Genomic DNA, 23,530 nt, shown 5'->3' with positions numbered 1-23,530 from the left:
TGCTTTAGAGGAGAAATTCGGGGCCAAATCTAACACAATTTCCATTTACTCAAACTTAAAAATTACAGGTGGAGGTAGATTATATTGTTGATAATAAGGTAGAACTAAAAAGTGATGAAATTGGTTTTTTGTTACTAGAATTAATACAATCAAATCAATGTGGCTCCTTTTAAAGTAATTACTTTGAGATAATGCACACCTATTGCAATAGTGTTGCCTCTGCTTTTTTCTTTCTTTAGAAATCTTTAGGAATTTCCTTCAAAGCCAGTTTACTAGACACACAAGGAAATCATTCAATTACTTTCTACCTTTATCTACCCAAAATAGTATTAACCAGCCTAAATGATCACTCACCAGACTTGACCCTATATAGATTTTGCCTTTTTGCAAACATCAGATCCACCGTCAGAGAACACTGCTTCCAGGGTGGCTATTTAGAAAAACATGGCATACAGATTCTGGAAGTAGTCCATTGATTCTACAAGGACTTATTGACTGCTTGCTATGTATACATAGAGCAAAGATACATGCTTCCATCCCACAAAGAGCTTATGATATATTAGGATGATAGTCAGAAGATTTGTGTTTGAGTTCTACCTCTGACACTTAGTAGCAGTGTGAATTTGAACAAAGCATCTACTTTCTTTGAACATTTGTTAACTGATCAATAAATTTGGCATAAAGATGCATTTGTCTCTTCCACATCTTGGGGATTAGGGATGTGGTATTCCTACTTTCCAGGATCTGGAAAATCTTTAAAAATTTTTGGCTCTCCCTTTGTACCAGAGAAGAAGTCTGAATCTTTTTCCCCCAACTTGATTGTGAAATCTGGCTTAAGTATTTGGTCATAGGCCAAATGGTTGTCTGCTGGCTTTTACATGTCATCTGTAGCTTCTGTAAAAATTCTCCAAAAATTCCAATGTGATTTCTTATGCCAACTCATGATATATCAAAACTACAATGAGGAAAGTTGGAATGAAGGGATGATGGTACTTACACTATTTACTTTGTCATCTTATTAGTTATTCAAGCATCTTATCAGTGTTTTTTGTTTGTTTGTTTTTGTTTTTAGAAAAATGCTTCATGAACCTTAAAGTGCTAGACAGAAATGAACTCTTTAGAAGATATGTACACAAATAGCTCTCACAAAATAGAAAATTAAAAATAAAATTTAAAAAACTGAGGTATTCTGCAAGAGGAATTACAATATTCAAGAAAAGCTTTAAAAATTTTTTGAGTAATAGTATCATTGCAGGAAAAATGTTTAACCAATCAATTAAAAAGCATTATTAAATTAAACTGAAAGCACACTCGCTATGTGCTAAGCATTTTAACTGGCAAGTATAATTACACTATCCCAAGGTAATTATTTTAAAGGACAACTTTAATTTGAAGGTCTTTCCTTGAAAGTTGTTTCCTCCTATCAACCTGTTTTTCCCCAGAGGATCACAATATCACAGTATTTAAGAGTTATAAAGGACCTCACTAAAATGCTCTCTACAATGGTTTCCAATAAGTGGTTACCTTGCCTTTGCTCGAAGATCACTAATTAAAAGAGAATTTACTACTTTCTCAGAAAGTCAATGGCATGTTTTTAAAAAAAATAATTGGTTTTCAGGTAAAAAAAAAATATCCCATTTCTTTCCCTCTCACTCCTTCTCTTAAAAAAAAAAAAAAAGAAACTAAATCCTTATAGCAAATATGTGTGGTCAAATAGTATAAATACCTTTATTGGCTAAGTCCTAAAAATAAGTATATGTCTCAATCTATATACTGAAATTTCATCACTTTTCTGTCAGGAGGTAACATATTTTATCATGAAGAATTGTGATTGAACTTTGCACTGATCAGAGTTCGTAAGTCTTTGAAAAGCTGTTGGTCTTTACAATCTTGTTATTGTATAAATTAGTCCCCTGGTGCAACTTTCTTCTCTATCAGTTCATACAACTCTTCCCAGGCTACTCTGAAACCCCTTCATAATTTCTTAGATCACAAAACAATTTACTCTCATTATGTCAGAGAGCATAATAAGCTCATTGGATTTTTAGATAGTGCCAATCTTGTAGATACTTTTTCATAGAATATCATTTTCTCCTTCATATTTTCTGCTACTTCTTCCCTCTAAGATGAAGCAGAATAAATTCCTCTTCCAGGTGGCAACCCAGTGTTTATTGAGCATCTTCTAAGATAATAATTAAGAATCTGGCCAATTAATTCTATACCTCAAATACATAGGCTTAGATGGTATATGCCATTGAAGCAAATTTAACTTAGTAAAGGACAAGATGTGTTTTCTTTTTTTTTTTAATCTTTGTGTTTCTAGCACTTTCTACTGTGCTTGGAACATTGTAAGTACTTAAATACTTGTTGAAATAATATTGTAAAGGTAAATATTTTTAAAAGACTCAAGAAATCTGATAAATATAATGACTCACCATAAATTCAGAGGAGTCATATTGAAAACATGCTTCTCACCTCCTTATAGAAAGGGGATGAAATCAGAGGATAGATGAAAACATATTGTTTAGAGATGGCCATTGTGAGAATTTGTTTTGTTTGACTATTTATAATTTTTAATAAATGTTTTTTTTATTTTTAAAGAGAAGGAATTGAGAGGGAAAGAAATCAGATTTTCATTCATTGAAAAAATGATTTTCAAAAATGCAATGAACTTAGTTTAGTCAGCCGTGTACATAAATATTTATATTATTTGGACATAGCCAGTGTAGAAATTTGTTGGATTATATGTGATTTTTCTTTCTTTCTCAATTGTGATAGGAGGAGGCTAGAGAAGGAGTAGTAGAGATGGAGGTGAAAAGAATGCAGACCTAAAAATAAAATAAAATTGAATTTTAAAAATCAATAAATACTCATTGAAACATTTATCAGCCAATTTCTTCTAAAAACAGATCTTTTACCTTTGAAAATATGGAAATGAGGTGGAACTTGTGATTGTTAGAATATTTAATATCATTTGACAAATTAACTTAATTTTATCCAGATCTTAATTGAAGTAGTGCCAATTCTTAATGACTTTTGTGCAGAATATCTGATTTATGAAGTAGCTGATGCTTTTTTTTTTTTTTAACTTTCCTAGTCAGTGACTGTAACTCCAGGCACTTTCTTCACTACCACAGTATGATAGAGAAATTAAAATTAATTGTGACATTAATCTAAGCAAAGTGAAATTAGGATTAGTAGGATGTCAAGGAATGGTTTGCATACATGCTTTAATATTTACTAGCTGTGTGACCATAGGCAAATGATCCCACTGCTCTGAGTCTCAATTTTCTCATCTGTCAGATGAAGATAATATTTGCATGACTTACATCACAAGATTATTGTAAAGAATGTAATTTGTAAACTTCAAAATGAAACATTAAAGTGAGTGATTATTGTAATAGAAAGGCATATATGCTACAAGAAAATTGTACAATGAATTTAAAAATCTAATATAAATCCTGAATTATATACTTTAGGAAATTAACTTAATCAGCTAATTTTCCTAAAACAATGTCTCATCATGTCATTCTGATCAGAAAGCTTCCCCAGTATAGAGGAAGATCAAGTTCATACTCTTTAGATGTGGGCTGGGCCTGGGGTCAAGAACACCTGAGCTGAAATCCAGTTTTAAACATTATTTGTATGATTCTAAACTTCTCCCAGACTCAGTTTCCTCATCTGTAAAACAGGGATAATAATGGCACTATCCTCACAAAATTGTTAAAAGAATCAAATGAGATATCACTTTACACATCTTAAAGTACTTTATAACTGTGAGCTTCCTCCTCTTCTCTCCTACTTCCTTTTCCTCTTCCTCTCTTCCTTCTTCCTCCTTTTCTTTCTTCCTCTTCCTCCCCTCTTCTTTCTCCTCTCTTCTATTTTTTCTCCTTTATCTCCTCCTTCTCTATCTCCTTTTTTCCTCCTTTCTTCCTCTTCCTCTTTTTCCTTCTCTTCTTCCTTTTCCTTCCCTTTTTTCTCTCCCTCTCCTCTTTTTCCTCCTTTATTCTTGTTCTCTCTCTCTCTCTCTCCCCTCCTTTTCTACTTTTTTCTTCTTGTCCTCCTTCTATACCTCTTGTTTTTTCCTTTTTTTTCTTCTCCTCTTTTTCCTCCTCTTCTACTTCCTTTTCTTCATCCTTTTTCTCTTTTTCTCGTCTCTTCTTCCTTCATTTTTCTCCTCCCTTTTTTCTTCTTTTTTCCTTCTCCTCTTCCTCCACTTTAACTTTTCCTTTCCTACTTCTTTTTATTCTCTTCCTTTATCTTCTGTTTTTCTTACCTTTCTTCATCCTTTCCACATCTCTCTACTCCATAACATCCAGACACTTAGTTGTAGTTATTACCTATTTACCACCCCCCCCAATATATCCTGAGTTAGTTACCATTTCCAAATCTTTGCTTAATTATTCTTCCTGCCTGAAATTCCCTCTTCTGTTCTGCTTCTTTTCATCTTATCCTCTTCGTGGCTTTGTTCAAATTCTACTTTCATCATGAAACTTTTCCTTATTTTCTTCATCATCATTACCAATGATATTAAGTTACACTTTAAGGCTTTCAAACTGCTTTACATGCTTTTAAAAAAAATTCATTTTATCCTAATAACCATCTAGAGGCAGGTGTTACAAAGTATTATTACACTCATATTACATAGGAGGAGCCTGAATCTGAGAAAAGAAAATGTCTTACCTCTATTCACAAAGCTACTAAGTTTTTGAGATGAAATTCAAACACAAATCTCTCCTGGCTTCATGTCCCATACTTTTCCTATTAGATACTAAAGTTGAAAGGTATCTTATTATAGGTCATCTCCTTCATCTGAATTCTTAATACTTTTCACACCATTCATTTATAATTTAGTGTGGGCTGCCATGAGACAGCTAAAATAGTATCATCTTTTATTGTTACTTGGCTTTTTTGTGGTTAAGTATTGTCTTCTCAACAAGATTTTGAACTCCTTAAAGGGTAAGGACTAGATTATCCTTCTTTACATCTAAAAAGAGTACCTTAAATATCATATACCTAAGAGGCACATAATGCCTACTTGCTGAAAAAAGAAATAAATGACTCAAATGACAGCTGTGTAACTGGCATCTGCGTCATAGAAAAAAGCATGAAAGTGAAAAATTCTTTCATATTTGTTTTAATGCATTTTGTAGGTATCTTCTTGGAAAGTGAAAAAGAAGTCTCCTGAAGGGGTTGGTAAAGATTCTAAAAGTATAATTGAAGATGAAGATAACAGTGGTCCAGATTTAATTATAGTAAGTGAAATATTTCCTTTACCACTTCAGTGTCATCCATAAAACTATTCTATATTAGTTTCAGGATAACATAAAGTCCTAGAGTTAGAAAGTTTCTTAGAAGTTAGCAAGAATCATAGAATTTTTTTTATCTAAAAGGGATCTTATCAGCCATTCATATAGGGAATGAGGATCCTACTGCAGTATGGAAGTATCTAGGTGGTGCAATTTATGGAGTTCCATGGCTAAAATCAGGAAGTCTCTTCTTTCTGAGTTCAAATCCAGCCTCAGACATTTCCCTGACTGTGTAACTCTGGGCAAGTCACTTTACCCTATTTGTCTTAGTTTCCTCATCTGTAAAATGAGCTGGATAAGATCTGTAAAGAATACATTTCAGAATATTTGTCAAGAACACCTCAAATGGGCTCACAGAGAGTTAGGGATATAATTGAATGGACTGCAAACATCCAACAAGAGACCAGCTAACTCTGATTGAATATTTTCCATAAGAGGGAACCCAGTATCTCCTAAGGCAGGGGTCCTCAAACTTTTTAAATAGGGGGCCAGTTCACTGTCCCTCAGATTGTTGGAGGGCCAGACTATAGTAAAAACAAAAACTTTGTTTTGTGGGCCTTTAAATAAAGAAACTTCATAGCCCTAGGTGAGGGGGATAAATGTCCTCAGCTGCTGCATCTGGCCTGAAGTTTGAGGACCCCTGTCCTAAGGCAATCTATGGTATTATCCATTGTTTTTATATCTGAGGAAAGTGGGTTCACAAATTCAGTGGAAGAGACACAACTATGAAGCCAGGATCCAGTTACTCTTATTCAATCCAATTGTTATTCCATTATAGAGCTTAAGATGACAGTGATAAAAGGGGCATGTAACTTGAAACAGAGTCCTAAATAATGGGTTCCCAGTGTTCTTGGGTAATCTTAATCTATTTCTATTAATTCTTATCCATCCTTTTGGTTGCTGAATTAAACCCTGCTTCCAAATGAATACCATGAAAATAACATTTTGTTGAAAATCTGCAAATCTTGGCAAATTGTGATGAATGTTTCTTTAGATAATTGCATGATTCAATGTACAACCTTAAAGATAATGAATGCTGACTTCATAAGAAAGTAATAGAGAAAAGGGATTTTAGCCTTTTACAAATTGCAGAATCCATATGCTTTTTATTGTCTTACCATTTGAGACTAATCCGTATATCCCAGAAAGAAAGAATTGTCACAAGACTCAACGGTTTGGAGTCATATTTTAGGGAATAGAAACCTAGAGAAAACTCTGGCATAAAGGCAGAAATGTGAGAAAATGATTTGTAATTTGGAGAAAGAGAAAAGAAGAGGTTCATCCATTAAAACATCTTGACACTAGAAAAAAGAAAATCAATCTGAACCATGTAGAAGGCCAGATACTCCCATATTTGAAAGGAACTCCATTTATTCTAGTGTCAAAAGAAAGAGAATGCATATAGTATTTGAACCTGTGACTACGTTAGTATAGGAAATTCTTATGAGAAAACTCCCTCAGCCCATATAGATTTGCATCTTCTGTTTAGAAATTACTCAGAGCCCTAAAAATTTGATTAAGTACACCAAAGATATTAGGTGTATGTCAGAAAGCATATGTCAGAAGTGGAGATTAGATCTTCCTAGCTCCCAGACAAACTTTCTCTCCACTGTATCACTCTTTCTGTCAAAAGGGATACAAGGCATAAAGTTGCAAATAGCTCCTCTAGACTATTTGTCCTCTTTGATATCTTTTAGAGCAGAGAACTTATTTTTAACTATTCCCTGCCATTTAGAGGCTTCCAACTATTTCTTTGATTTTCAAGATAAATGTAACTTTGACACCTCTCTTGGCTTTGTACACTCAATGGATCTCAGATGCTGGATTCATTCACCCAGCTTATTGTATTAAAATTGCTTCTATTTTTAAGTACTTGCCATTTTTTCATTATAATGAAGTTTATTTACATCTCTGCAATCCTGCCATTCAGTCTATTTTTTAGGTTAATGGTCTCTAATTAATTTGGAAAGACACTGTGTATCTAAAGTCACACTTTGACTCTTGGCTTTCACTGCAAGAAATTCCAGCCAGAAGTAATTGCTATTTTATCATTTTTAATTTTTTTGTAACTTAACATTATTTGCCTTTTGCATTTCCTCTTACCCACTATACCTCTTGCTCAAAAGTCTCGCACCATTTTATGAAAGTTAAATTTTTTAAAAAAAATTCTGAGTAAGCAAATTACATCAGCCACTTGGTCAATTTTTTCTTTAAAAAGAATACGGCTATACATAAAAAGAATGAAACAGCCCTTACAAGCAGTTAAGAGTCAAATGACAAAGACAAGTACATACATACATAGTGTTTTATAATTATGCCATTTTTGTACAAGTTTGACCAAAAAGAAATGCTTATTTCTTTTCTTCTTGATTGAACAATCTGCCTGTGCTTCTTGGCTCTGACTTTGTATTGAAGTGAATTTTTTCCCTATTATTTCCTTCTTTCCTACTCTTATCATCATTTATGCCCCAGGGACTGAGGTCTATATTTCAGCTTTAAGCTTCCATTTGCTCCTAGCAATCACTGATGCTAGATTTTTTTCCTCTTATTAGCCAACTTCTCTTTCTCCCAGATCCTGTTTGATGATGCTAAATTTTTGGTGTTATTTTGTGTGTGGTCTTTTGTCTAGCACAAGCCACCAATTTTCAAAGCCTCATCAAAAATGGTACCCAAGTGCTCAGACCTGATGTGGTTTTTGGTCTCATGTAAGCTTCCTCCTAGGAATTCAGCTTCCAGTTCAGATGCATCGAAGAGATTAAAGAATTGTCAGGGAAGCAAAGTTTTTAAAAAGATTTTTTAATCCCTTTCAAAGTAGTCTGAATTATTTCCACTATGCTCTCATTACTCCATTTGGGACACTGGAGACACCAAGTCTGTGGCTATCCTTCTTTATCTGCAACTTGATCACATGACTTCTCTTTCCTCAGAATGTCTTTTCATCATTTTTCTTACTCCTATTGGACAGCTTCCCATTTTGCACATCAACACTTGTTCTTGAATTATACATATGAGCAAAGTGACCACTTAGCCTTACTGCTTTTTTTTCTAACTTTCTGATAATAATTCACATTTGTATGTCAGTTAATCAACAAGTATTTATTAAGTTCCTACTAGGATCCAGGCATGGTTGTTAGACTCTGGGGAGTCTAAATGTAGAATAAAATGGTCTTTATATGCAAAAAACTAACATTCAAATGGAAAAGACAAGTCATACATATACGAGGTGTTACATAACTATGCACAGATTAAATGCAAAAAGAGTAAGTGCAAACTAGCTAATTACAAGATAATTTGAAATGGAGAGAACTACCAGCTAGTGAGGTATTCAGAAAAGTTCTCATATATAAAAGAGAAAACCTGAGCTGGTCTTCTTTTTTTTTAATAATAGCTTTTTGTTTTCAAAATACATGTAAAGATAGTTTTCAGCATTCACCTTTACAAAACCTTGTGCTCCAATTTTTTCTCCCTCCCTTCTCCCACCCCCTCTCTTAGAGAGCAAGTAATCCAATATATGTTAAACATGTGCTATTCTTCTATACATATTTTAACACTTAATGCTGCACAAGTAAAATCAGATCAAAAAGGGAAAAAAAGAGAAAGAAAACAAAAAGCAAGCAAAACAACAACAAAAAAGTGAAAATATTATGTTGAGATCCACGCTCAGTCCTCACAGTCCTCTCTCTGGGTACAAATCTGAAAACTTTGGTTCTGTTTCCTTCTGACTTTAGTCACCTGAATCCGAAGCAGTAATTCTAACTTTCCATTTTCCATTTGGCTCCAACTGTATCTATCATTACAAGTGTTTGTAGATCTCTTCTTTCCCTTGGACAATTGTGACTACATTGCATTCTGAACTCTTCTTCCCTTGAATATTCTTGCAAGTTACCTGGAATAATATCTCTATATCTTTACTTATATCTGCCAGTTGAGAGCCATTTCTTCTTCTAAGGTTCAATTCAGAGGCATTTAAGTGCTTACCAGGTGTCAGGCATTAAATTAAGTACTTAATAAAAAAACAAATAAGCTCAAGAATTTACATTCTGTTAGGGGAAGATTACAGATAAAAGGGAGCTAGAAGTGGGGATAATACACACAAGATAGAGTAGTTTAGAAATTTAGTGACTTTCTAGAAATAACATGATGGTCTGGTTTTGGACAAGAAGGGGGGAACCCTACCCTCAAAGAGGTCATGGGCTAATGGGAAAGACAACAGATAATTAACTATGTACAGATATAGCTAGTTAGATATCTAGCTAGTGGATGGATGGATAAGTAAACAACTATGTACAGATATAGATAGATAAGTAAACAACTATATATACAGATACAGATAGATTAGTAAACAACTATGTACAAAGATATACGGATTGTTGGATAATTAAACAATTATGTACAGATAGATAAACTATGTACAATTTAGATAGATAAATGGATGGATAAGTAATAGCTATGTACAGATATAGATCATTAAACAACTATGTATAAATATAGAGAGATAAAGAAATGGATAAGTAAACAACTATGTACAGATGGGTACAAATATAGATAGATAAATAGATGGACAGGCGGGCAAGCATAGATATAAAAATACATATACATACATATTTACATGTATATATACATAGAGAGAGAGAGAGAGAAAACACACACATACATACACACATACCCCTAGGCTGTGAGCATGGGTAACTGAAAAGGTAATGGTTCTTTCAGCAAGAATAAGAAAGAAAGAAGGCAGGATCCTGTGGGAAAGATGTTGAGTTCACTATAGAACCTGTTGAATTTAAAATGTCTACAAGACTTCCTGTACCTAATAGGTAGTTACAGATATGAATCTGGAACTATGTACAGAAAGGTTATAGCTATAAAAATAATTCTGAAAATTTTCTGCACAAAGATAATAATTGAATATATAGGAAATAGGCCAACAAAACATCATAAAGGTAAAAAAGAAGAGGACATGGGGACACTGACACTTACTTAGCATGTACAACCTGGATGCAGCAAAGGGGATTTAGGAGTGGTCAGAGAGGTGGGAAAGAGCCAAGAGAAAGTTCCATTATAAAGAGGAGAGAAGAGAGGGTTTGGAGAAAGGAAAAAGATTATTCAATATTGTCAGCAGGTGGAGAAAATTCAGGAAGGACTAGGATTGATAAAAGAGCATTGAATTTGGCAGTTAAGAGATCATTATCCAAAGATAATTTTGGAAAGAACAATTTTAGTGGAATGATGAGGTCAGAAGTCAGGTGACAGTTAAGAGAGTGAAAGGAAAGGAAATGGAAGCATTATTTGTAATTAACCTTCCCTAGGGGACTTGAATTCTCTTACAAATCTTAGAGGATTCTGGATCTTTCTTTCACCCAGCAATACTCTTAAGCCATATTTATTTGTATAAATTTTATTTTATTTTGTTTGTGTCTGACTCTGTGATTCCGTTGGTGTTTTTTGGTTTGTTTGGTTTTTGTTTGTTTGTTTGTTTTTTGGCAGAGATATTGATTTGCCATTTCCTTCTCAGATCGTTTTACAGATGAGAAAAATTGAGGCAAGCAGAGTTAAATTAAATGTCTTGCTCATAATCACATAGCTACTAAGTGTCTGAAACCAGATTTCAACTCAGGAAGATGTATCTTCCCAACTCCAGGCCTGCCACTATATCTCTGTGAATGTAGCTGTTAGGTCTTTCCTAGTAGATGGTGAGCTATTTGAGGGCAGAAACTATTATTTTTGTCCTTGTATGCCAAAGCCTAGCACATAATAGGGATTTAACATGTTTGTTTAACTTGTGTCTGTCCTGAGGAACTATAACATGGTATAAAACACAGAGCTAACCCCAAAACTAGGAGGACTTAAGCTGAAGGCCCATTTATAACACACTAGCTGTATGATCCTGGGCATATTATTTGATTTCTCAGTGCCGTAGGCAATTCTGACTATAAACTGCAAAAAAGAAAAAAAAAATGATGATTTACTTTAGTAAAAAGAGTGGAAGAAAAGTAGAAAAAAGAATGGAAATTCCTGGGTTTTCCTAATACTCCCCCCCCCCCAAAAAAAAAAAAAAAAAAATAAATCACTGCTCAGTTCCTATCCTGACGTAATTGAATGCATACTGAGGACCTAGTAAGTGTCATGACCAATATTAATGATGAATTGGGGAAAGGACTCTGTCCTGAAGGGAAAGAAAGGAAGAAAAGAATAAGTATTTACTAAGTACTTACAGTATACTAGGCACTGTGCCACACACTTTAGAAATAATAAGTCATTTGGTTTTCACCACAATCCTGTGAAGTAGGGGTTATTGTTATCCCCATTTAACAATTGAAGAAACTGTGGCAGAAATATGTTTAGTGGCTTTCTTAGGGTCTCAAAGCCAGTTAAGTATCTGAGTTCAGATTTTTAACTCAGATCATCTTGATTCCAAACGTAGCATTCTCTACACTGAACCATCTACCCTTAAGAAGTTTAAAGCTTCCTTTTAGATCTAGCATTTCTAAGCTTACCTTTAAATTTTTATCACCACCCATTTTGAATGCAACGCTATACTTAGAGTTAGGAAGCAGACACATGATCCTTTGTTTTCTCTTAAAAATAAGTTAGACTCAATAGCTTCTAAGGTCCCTTTTAGCTCTAAATGTTTAAAATACTGACCATAAGCCATATGCTTTCTTCCTTTCACAATGCTTTAGTAGGCATTCCTGCCCCTGACAGATAAAGGCCATTATATTTCTGTTTTACAACTTCTGCTCCTATCAGAGCTGTGCCTAATAGTGCTCCGGTAATTAAAGGTCTGTCACCCTTTGGATTACAAACCCCCTGTTTATTGGCATTTAATAATGTGGCTGTTAAACTTTGCCTTAGGCAACAATTTAGTTTTTGAGCACTATCTTTTCTAAAATCAGAGATGGGTGGGGTGCAATGAGTACCTTCAAAAGATGATGCAACCTGGTTACTTACCACACCACACCTCCTGGTAACCATGAAAAAGGAAACTACAGAATTTGATTAAGAAAAATACTTTCAAGCATTGAGAGGTATGCCAGAGGAGGAGCAGGGAACAGCCATTAGCCTCGTAGATTATTTAGGGAGAGAAAACTGCCCAGAAATCTGGCTGTCCCTAAAAATTTGGTAGCCAAACAGCAACAGATGGTGGTGAAAGTAAATGATTAACTTGAAGAAAATAACTTCACAGCTCAGGAAGACTAGGGGGATGAAATCACCAGCCCGACAATAAATTAGAAAAGTTGGCAAGAATGGTTGCCTCATATGTCACGCACAAGAAGATCCAAGGCAGAGTGATAAATGTACTATTTTTCATTGCACATGCATTCATTCATCTTGGTGGAAGGGATGTTTAAAATTGGAATTTTACAACATCTTTCTGATGGAGCAGCCCTTGCCATCTCTCCCAGCTAACTGATATTTCTTCTTTTTTGTATTATATAACCCTGTGAGTTACTGGACTTATTGGGTGGTAGATCAGATTGCTCTGGCAATGAATGAATTCTTACAATATGTCCATTGATGTTCTCAAGACAGGGCTCTTGACTTATAAACAAGCGATAATCCATTGTTTATGTTTTTGTTTTTAATTGTTTGGCTTTAGACCTCTATGTTTTATGGGGTTCTTTATTTGTTCAGGGCAGATGGACACAAGATCAACCTTTAGGGTTGACCATATCATTCCTTTGTTCAAGAAGTTTGCCTCTAGGATAAAATTATAAACACTTCTATTTGGCATTTAAAATCCTTTTTGCTCTGGATTTCATCTTTCAAGCTTTATCTCACATTGCTCCCTCTCACATACTGCATTCTAGCCAAATTGGTTTGCTTCCTAGTCCTCATACACATCATTTCTTCTTCAATCTCTGTGTTTTTGACCAAACTTTTTCCTATGCTATGGCTGTTTTCCTCCTCACTTCCACCTTTTGAAATATGTGGGGGCAGCTAGATGGTGCAATGGATAGAGTACCAACCCCCTGAAGTCAGGAAGACAAGTTCAAATCTGGCCTCAGACACTCAACACTTCCTAGCTTTGTGATCCTGGCCAAGTCATTGATCCCAATTGGCTCAGCAAAAAAAAAAAAAAAAAAAAAAAAAAAAAAGAATGAAATGTGTTATATCTCACTATTAGAATGTAAGCCCTTTGAGGGTCCAGACTAGGAATTCGTAGTTGTATTTACAGTGCTTAGCATAGTGTCTGGCAAATAGTGAATATTTGACAAATGCTTTTTTTCATTCATCCATTCATTTTTTGGGAATTCCCAATTTATTCAAGACCATTCAGATGACACTTTCTGATATTCCTCTTAATTTTATAACTCTCTCCCATAATTGCTTTTTACTTTATTTTTTTCTGTATCTCCAACTACTCCTCTCCTTGAGGGAAGAAAGGTTTTTGGTTTTTTTTGGTTTGTTTTTTGTCCCTAGTACCTACCTATTCCAATACCTGGCACCTAGCAGATGTGTTATAAATGCTTGTTGAAGTGAATTGAATTGATTTTATTTTCCTTGCCTGCAGAAATTTTCACAAACACATTTTCAAAAGCCTCATGACAAGACTTCCAAAAAATGAGCAAATTACTTACAGACAGATGTATTGGGGGCTTGCTACCAAACTCACAAGGTTGCTATGAAGGAAATACTTTGTAAACTGTAAGGCATGATAAAAGTAAACCCAACAACCCATAGCACTATCTTGAAGCCATTTTTTTTTTTCAAATAGAATACCACACTTCTATTTACCCTTGTATCATCTTGACCTAATTAGCCCTTTTGTGTATTCATTGGACTCAGCCAAGACTATGGAAATGATGGGGGTCATAAGAGTAATATTGCTAAAAACTAAAGCTTCCCTATGATCTCCATTGGGCCACTGATGTTGTTGTCAGTAATTTTTCAAAGCCAGAAGGAAGTCAAAAGAGAGAAGATATGGACCAGAAAGTAGGATTTGAGATCTTGATGGAGTTTATGCAGAAGTCAGTTAAAGATGATGGAGATGAAAGCAGTTTGCTTTCTGCAATAAGACTAAGGTTGTATGTACATAATATGACAAATAGACTATCAAGGCTCTAACATTCTAATCAGTGTTAGTCATAATTTTTCAAAAGTTCCACATGATGATCGTAAAACATGTTTTTAAGTTTGAGCATTAAATGAATACCAGAAAAAAAAAATTGGCTTCTCTTAAAATGTATTTCGTGATTTCTTTATCTCCCTTTACCTCTTTTCTTTCTTTTTTCTTTTTCTTTGTTTCTTCTCCTTTCTACTCTCAATTTTATCCCCTTTCCTCTCTTTTCCCATCTCACTCTGTATTGACCAGAATTTCCCCCCCAAAAGAGGCTTTGATTTTCAACAAAATGACCAAAACACTGGCAAAAGAAAAAAGAATGAATGGTCCCAAATAATTGTACTCTAATCCCCCAAGAATTAATTATAATATGTACTTGACTTGGTGTGACTAATAAGAGTCAGCACATGGAAAGAGCTAAATTGATATTTCTGAAACATAATTTCAGGTTTTTAAAATTGCTTTGATTTTAGAAGTAGGCAATTTCACACTTAGTTTCTCCCACTGATGGCATCACTGTGGTGGAGGCTACTTCTAGATGCACCCCATCAGCACCTGGACTTCCCAGTAGGCAAGGATTATTTCATCATTAGTAAACATTTATGAAGTACCTACTGTGTTCCAGATATTGTGCTAAGTGCTTAGAATATGAAAGCCGAAATAACCTGCTAAAATTATCACCACTCTATCCAGACTAATGGGGGAGAACTAGGACCAGTACTACATTGTTAGCCAGCGCTGAACCAAAGACTCTTGTAGCCTATCTGGCAGCTTCCACTGGTTATGTCAGCAAGCTATTGATTGGTATTGGTCAAAGATCAAGAGATGGAAGGAACTTTTGATTCTCATCATTTACTCTGACCCCATTATCTTACACATGAGGAAACTGAGTCATAGATTAAATGACTTATGGGACATGGCAAAATAAATTACTTGACTTGTAGTCCAGAAGACCCAGGTCTTATTCCTGAATCTAATATTTATTATCTCTGTGACTGATCAAATCACTCAGTATCTCTGGACCTCAGTTCTATTGTAAATGTGAGGGGTTGGACAGAATGGCTTTAAATCCAGGATCTGGTTCGAAATCAATGACCCTGTGACTGGGGTCACAAAGTAGTAAGAGGCAGAGTGAAAATTTAAATCCAGGTCCTCTCATTCTAATTTTTGATATTCTATCTCCACTATGCTAGATACCTTTTGAGTCAGCTCTACCACCAGCCCTTAGGCAGGGATTGCATTCATCTTTGTAAATGTAGCACCTAACCCACTGACTTCACATGGAAAACACTTAATGGATTGTTGAGAAAATGAAAACAAGACATAGCCAGCTACTGAAAATAGAGACTGTATAAAATTGAATATTATTGTGTAGATAATAAGTAATCAGTCTAAAAATGTTTACTGAATACCCATAGGACCAGGTACCCATCACTGTACTTCTCAACCTATTCCACTTGTTCACATTATCTTATACATGCACTGGATGCCTTCTAGATCGATTGACATTGCATGAATACCATGCAATATTAAGACCACCCATCTGTTACCTCTCACTCTTATGATGGGACTAGCCCATCTTTTCTTCCATACATCTTTCTGATGTATCTACTTTATACCACTTCTCCTCTGCAAATTCTCATTAATAACATGCTGCAACCTCTCTCTACTTACCACACACTTTTCCATTATCCTTTGACCTACAGCTTCAATTCTTTGAAGACTGGTATTCCATGACTAATATCTATAAGCATTATTGGATGATTATTAATATTTTAAAAATGTGGACCTTTGTTTCTGAGAGAAACTTAGATAGATTTGTCATTAAAAACACTGTACAATTTTCCAAAGGCAATCTAGCCCAGAAATGTCAGACTCTGGCCCCATGGGCCACATTATGGTCAGCAACATACTCAAATATGGCCCAAAGCAGATTAAAATGTAATTGAGATATATTTTTAAAATATAATAAAACATAGATTATGTGGTTTTCTGAGTCAAATGTGAGGCCCACAGGGATTTCTATGAATGAATGGCTTAATGGACTCCATTTCTACTTGAGTTTGACATCTGAACTAATCTACCCCTTTTCAGTTCTGGTACCAGCTCATTGTTCCTTCATAGTGCCTGATGTGTGTATGTGTGTACATATTTGCATACATATGTGTATACATAAATGTTCATATGTAAATATGTATATATATGTATTCACACACTGATGGATGAGCCTATTCACCTAGCTATATTTATTACCTGGATAATAGGTTTTTTTGATCTAATGGGTTTACTCTATGTGAGTGGTTAGAACAGACTCCCTTGTGAGATTATGAATATTATTTAAAAGGATTTGCAATATATGAGACTTGATGCAAACAATGTAATGTCATTTGCAAACAAGAGCATCTGGAAGACTTCACCATTTATAGGGTATCTTTTTTTTCCATTTAAAATCTCCAATGAACATTCTCCTAATGGTGGAAAACATGATCATATATATCCTTAGTTTAGTGATCAAATCCTTAGCTTTGTGCCTCACTTGATAATTGTAATTGCCAACATTTATATACCACATAAAAATTTAGAAAAGTACTTTATACATATTAACTCAGTTGATCCTTACTACAATTCTATGAGGCAAGTATTTTTATTAATTTCATTTTATGGATGAGAAAACTAAGAGGTTAAATGACTTGACCCAGAAGACAGAATTCAAACTCAATTCTATCTAGCATATTACCAATCTAATAGCTTCATATTAATGATTGAAGGATTCTCAAAGATGTTTTTATCATTATATTTTATATTCTCATGGAATCTTATAAGACTTAGGTATGTGTATAGAATACACATTGTTAGTGGGTTTTTTCTACTAAGTCAGTCTTTCTTTATAGTCAGCAAGCAATCACAGTGAATTTTCAGTATACTTTTCATTCTCTGATTATATAAAGATATGAACTGCTGCATATTTTTTTTAAAACTTTGCTGATTTCACATACTTTCATTGAAGATGTCTATGATAGATATGTAGATTATTGTTAGAAAAATTTTGGGGAGATATGAAAGTAGGCAAATAGGTCATTGTTACTGATATTCTTTTGGATATTCTTTTTATTTTTTAGTTTGAGATTTTTTTCGAGTCTTTACCATAGTAAAGTAATAGTACATTCTTTGAAAATCAATATCTCAGTGTTTCAAAAATTATTCTACCCCATTTCCTTCTCTGTGTAAAGTCTTATTCATCTTCCCATCTTTGGTTTTGGGTTTTTTTTTTGTTTGTTTTTTGGTTTTTTTTGGTACTATTTCTGTTTCCTACTGTGATACATCCAGGTCTGTGATATTAGAATCCAAATATGGCACCACTGCTATTGCTGATCAGAGAAAAACAGATTGTTAAGCCTCCATTACAGATGGATTATTTATATATCATTTCTCTTTCTCTTCCATTCATTGTCTTTCTCATTTCATCTATACATGTCTTAGTGTCAATCTGGCTTAATTGGGTCTCCTACCAAGTGCTCTATAAACTTGTTTTCTCTCTGATGTTTCTCAGTGTTTTCCAAAGTTATAATATTATACAGATTATAAAGTAATGGCTATAAGAGCAACTTCTCTTATACAGGGGATAAATCACTATAAACTAAAATAGCTGGGGGAAAAGAATCACAGAAACATTTAGACAAATTGGCCTGGAAGAGTAGTTATTATTTAGATCAGTTATAGGAAGCAAGGAGAGCTTTTCTGGCAAGGAGAAGATTGTAACAAAAATCAAAAGTTAAGAAGGAATATGGTATTATTCTTCCCTTCCTAGCGCAAAGTACTGGAATTTCTGGCTTTTATTGGGGAAAACTCTGTTCCCCTGCTTTTGATTTGCCCCAAAGTCCCCAATTTCTCAAGGGATATATCCATACTTTATCAATATAAGACTGTACATTCAGAGCCAAAAGGAATCTTAGAGGACATCTAATGAAATCTCTTCATTTTTATAAATGTGGAAAGTGAGGTTCAGAGAAGTTAAATGACTTTTTAAAGTTATTACATAGTTAGTAATTTCCCTAATTTGGGTTTAGACTCCAAAGTATAGAGTCTTATTCTGTAGGTTTTAAATTTACTAAGAGTAGTCAAAATAACTAGGAATTATGCATGCTTATGGTTTTCTATTTTCTCTTTCCCTAGTTTGTTTATGAATTATTTATCCTTTTATAAATGTATACTTTACAAAATTAAGCAAGCAGTATTCCACTGATCCATTGACTTCCTTGGAGATCAGGCAAATCCAGCCCTGCTTATTGTTAACATAATTTTAATTAAGGAGTCATGAACTGCTTGTTGAAATTTAACCATAATCTCATTCAATGAGGGTGAGGCTTTATCCTTTGGATAAAGTTGAGTGAAATCCCAGGAAAGACAGAACTAAAACGGCATGGAAAAAAGAAACAACTGAATTTTGAGTGTAAGGTTGAAGAAAAAAAAAATCTATCTCAAGGAATACTTTATATATCAACATGTTGCTGCTAGCCCTTTGAAAACTGTTCAGACCCACAGAGTTTTAACTTGATTCTATCAGAAGGCAGCAAAGGATTAAGCATCTGATGATGCTTATATCATCTTATTAGAAAAAAAGATATCTGAAGGTTGCAGATTGTTCATCCAGACTGTTTCAAAGGCTTTTATGATTCTTTCAGCATAAAGAAAACTTCCCACATTCAGTAGACGAAGCAAAGTTTTATATAAGAAGCATATCAGATTCTGATAGAAACATGCCTACAATAGGCAGAAATCTGGGCCAAGAATTAGATGCAGATATGCAAAAAATAATAACAACAACAATTCCATGAGATTATGTTAATAGCACAAATCACAAAGGCTCCTTACTGGGAGTTCTGTCATTCTCTTTAATCTTAGATACTTTTGTGCTAGTCCATTTTCTTCAGTAGGGAGTCTTACCAAAGCAAAACATCCTGATTAGGATCCTCATGGATTATAACAAAATCATTTATAACTGAGAGTATTAAATAATTCTTTTAAAGGCTTAAAACTTCATAGTCTTACATAATGTACTTGGTTATAATCCATGTTGCTTAAATATTGAATTAAAAAATTCTTTAGCTGAAAGTTCACAGTACAGAGAAAACATGTTTTTAAATGACAGATCAGAAACAGTTCCAATGTCTATTATTCCAACCACAACTCTTTTCATTTTCTTGTATCAGTTGTTCTGAAAACAGCTACCACTGACAGCATGCTAGTTAGTGGTTTAGACACCGTTTCATCCAGCTAACCCACTTCCTGCCAAAGTATTATCTCCAGACATTGCTCTTAAAATACACATTTTTAATGGGAAATAAAAGAAATACCAAGCTAGTTTATTATTAAGAAGAGGTTATGATAAGTAGAATGAAAGATCAAGAGCTGAACTACCTAACAGCTAGATGAAGAAAGGTACCATCTGAACCTTGAGCAACTTGCTCAAGATCTAAGAATAGAGTAAGAGTTTTTGCTTTACTCTTGACTTGCCTCTATTTATCTCAGTGAGATAGTGTAGTATGGTGAATAGAGCATCACAATTGGAGTCCTAAAAACTTGGATTCAAATCCAATCACAGGCACTTAACTTCTCTGAGACCCAGTTTCCTTCTTTGTAAAATGAAGAGATTAAACGAGATAAATCTAAAGCCCTGTTCAGTTCTAAATTAATGATCTTTTATTCTCTCTTCTTCACTCTTTAGATTTGCACACCAGACATGGAGGACATACAGCCACTTTGAGAGTGTTGAGAGTGTCTTTCCGCCCTCCCTCCCACTTAAACTTCATTATGAACCAGTCCATTCAAAGAATGCCATCTTTTTCTTAAATCTTTCTTAAATAAAAGAAATAAGTATTCATCAAACCAAGCAATAGAGTTGTTTACATCAAAGATGGACATATCCATCCTACATTATTTGTGTCATTTTCCGTCCTATCTATCTCTCTAGCTATCTATGTCCTTAAATCTGCATCTCCATTCTTCCTTCCATCTCTTCCTTCCCTCATAGATGGATAGATGGATAAATGACTGAATGAAAAAGATTCATATTAAGTTCTTACTGTGTCAAAATACTTTGCTAGATGCTAGGCATACAATTAAAAAGAAACCTAGTCTCTTCTTTTAAAGAGCCTATATCCTAATGAGGGAAGATAGTATATTTGTAGTAAGTTATTTACATTAGTCCTTCAAAAGATCCATTACTTAATCAGTATAAGGATTCTTTGTAAGAATTTTTTCAATTCTCTCTTGATCTTAGTGGAATGTTTTCATGAGCTGCTGTGATCACTATGGTCAAAATAATTCACTGCCTCCTGTGCAGCTTTCTTGGTACTGAGCCTTTCTGCACTATGTTTGTTGGTCCTCAGACTGCAAAAGCACAGTCAGGCTGGGATGTCATTCCTGAAGTCAAGATAAACTTTCTCTTCATTCTCTCCTGGACCTCTTACATTCTTGCTCCTTACCTCATTCCTCACTTAAAATTTATTTTCTCCAAAGTTACCCCTGATCTTTTCATTGAACAGTCTAATGGCATTTTCAGTTTTCATCATTCTTGAACTCTCTCCAGAATTCAACATGATTGAGCATCCCTTGCTTTTGTAATACTTTTTCCTCATAGGTTCCTTTCCATAGGTCTGGCAATTCCTGATCCCCCACTGGATCTTCATTACTATTTTGGCCTGTATTTGAGGGTATACCCCAAGGACCTCTTCAATTTTTACACCTTCTCTCTTGATGATTCATCCCATCCCATGGACTCAGTTACATCTGTGGGCATAACTCCCAGATCTATATATTCCACACTTTATTGGATAGTTCCAATTAGATACTCATAGAAATCTCAAACTCAGCTTTTCCAAAATAGAATTCACTATCTTTTCCAAAAACAACTCACCCCCTCAAACTAATTTTCCTTTCAAGATCAAGAATACCACCATCCTACCAGTCCCTGAGGTTTACAAGCTCAGCATCTTCACTTCTCTCTCTTTTCGCAATCCAAGCCTTTGCTACATTTCTTCACCACATAATTTTTTCATCTATTTCCCTTTTTCTATTCATAGGTACCATCATAGCTCAGGTTTTCATTTCTTACCTGGCCCATTGCAACAGCCTCTTATTTGAATCTCCTTTGTCCTTGTTTTACAATTTAAGTCTTTTACAGCCTCAGCTAATTTCTCTTTCCAAATTTATTAGACAATCTGGTACATTATTCCTACTCCAGTTCATCTAGAAGCACCAATATAGAGCTGCATTGAGCTTTGAAAGTAACTAAGGCTTCCAATGGGTGGTGAGGGGAAGCAAGAGCATTTTAGGAATGGGCAAGATATGTGAACTTGGTCTGCCTCAGTTTTCTCAGTCATAAAATGGGGATTTAAATCATCTACCTGAAAAAAAATTATTAAGAATAAAGTAATAATAGCAAAGTTCTTAGCATATCTTAAAGTATTTTATAAATGATAGTTTATAATAAAGATGATGAAGAGGGAAAAAAGAATCAGTACATAGATAGAACATGGAATGCAGTGTATGGAGTGGAACACAAATGTCTTTTATACTATGATTGTTCTTAAATAAGAAAGGGGGAAGGAGGTAAAGAGGAAAAGCAAGAATGTTCCAAAGTAAACCCTTCAGTGCATCACCATTTTGCTTAAAGTCTGTGTAGCCCTATCAGTACTTTTCCATTCATCAATGTATTTCTTCTACTATCACTATCCTTCAAACACATAGAATTCATTAGGATCATACAACTTAGAAATCATCTGTTCCAAATTTTACATTTTTTTATTTTATGATATATATATATATATGTAAATATATATAATAGTATTTGTACAATATATGTTCAAAATCATTCATACAGCTTGAAGATCCTTTAGAGATCATCTGTTCCAAATTTTTATATATTTTATTTTAGGGTCTGTATGTATATATACATATATACACACATATACACGCATATGTTCACATTATTACTTGGCCTCAAGGGTCCTAATAAAAAAGACTGCCAAGTGTGTATAATGTGGAGAAATCATGAAAAGATGCCACAGCTAGATGGCATCCAGACAGCATAGAATCTGAAAGTCCAGAAAGACCCAAACTTAAACCTAACTTCAGATACTTTCTAGCTGTGTGACTTTGAGGATTCCTCTCAGTCTTAGTTTGCTCAATTGCAAAATGGTAATAAGAGCATCTACCTCCCAGAGTTGTGGCAAGAATCAATATTTGTAAAAAGCTTAGGACAGTGCCCAACACAAAGCAGGCATTTAATAAATGCTAGTTTATTTCTCTTCATCATCTCCCAGGCATTGAAATTAAGAGTGCATTTTGGTGGTTTTAACTAAATCTTCCAGATGTCAGATATCTTCTGATATAGATGTCATATCATCACTTCAAGACAACTTTGTGTAACCTACAACTTTCTCAGGCATTTGCTTCAAGTTTTAGTTAGCCCAGGAGATCCAAAAAATACTGTCTTAAGGCCACCTTAGATAGTTGTACAAGAAGAAAAATTTTAGAACCCAGTAGAGATATGAGTTGCTGGGATTTAACACTTGACCCTTGGAAATCCTGAGGACTGAACTAGAGATAGCTGGACCTCCAGAGAGAGACATATATTTTGGTGTCCTATTGAAATCTCAGGAAGAACTTAAGAAACTTAGTTTATGGAATATGAGCAGTGCTGGATGGTAAAATACAAGGAGAAAACCTCCTTCAAACAGAGTAAGAAAAAATTCTTCACAGCCTTTATTTCCCACTTACTGGGGGAGTGGGATATTACTCACTGTGTGTGTAATTTAGTTTTTATAGATCCGGTAACATCCCACAAAGTGTGATGATGATTTTTCTCATCTGCATATATCAAAGAAAATATTTGTGTCATTTAAATCAGTATCAGAAATAAATTTTGAAGAAAGAATCATTATGAAACTTATCCTCGAGACATACGTAAGCCCTGATCTCATTTGTGCAGCATCTGCATTGATGTGTTTTTCTTGGAGTGAGTTCAGTTTTTGTGCTTGCTGTCTATCAAGCTTTCAGCCATTCAGCTCAGATCTGTTGCTATGGGTCTGATGCCCATGATTTAATGTGCTGTTGGGGGCTGTCTTTAAAAACAAATCCTTCAGAGCTTTTTTTT

General features: G+C 34.4%; 1 protein-coding gene across 1 annotated transcript in view; it reads left to right on the top strand.

Annotated features, from left to right (window-relative positions):
* The window catches only part of MORC1 (MORC family CW-type zinc finger 1), a 179,785-nt gene that overhangs the window by 124,252 nt on the left and 32,003 nt on the right, over positions 1–23,530 (top strand). Inside the window, exon 21 of the mRNA XM_031961278.1 lies at positions 5,154–5,255. Coding sequence (XP_031817138.1) covers positions 5,154–5,255 — 102 coding nt within the window. The remainder of the gene's footprint in view (positions 1–5,153; positions 5,256–23,530) is intronic.

The sequence above is a fragment of the Sarcophilus harrisii genome, chromosome 3 (assembly GCF_902635505.1).
Source record: "Sarcophilus harrisii chromosome 3, mSarHar1.11, whole genome shotgun sequence".
Taxonomy (NCBI): domain Eukaryota; kingdom Metazoa; phylum Chordata; class Mammalia; order Dasyuromorphia; family Dasyuridae; genus Sarcophilus; species Sarcophilus harrisii.
The sequence above is the reverse complement of the archived record's forward strand: the minus strand, read 5'-3'. Positions and strand labels throughout refer to the sequence as shown.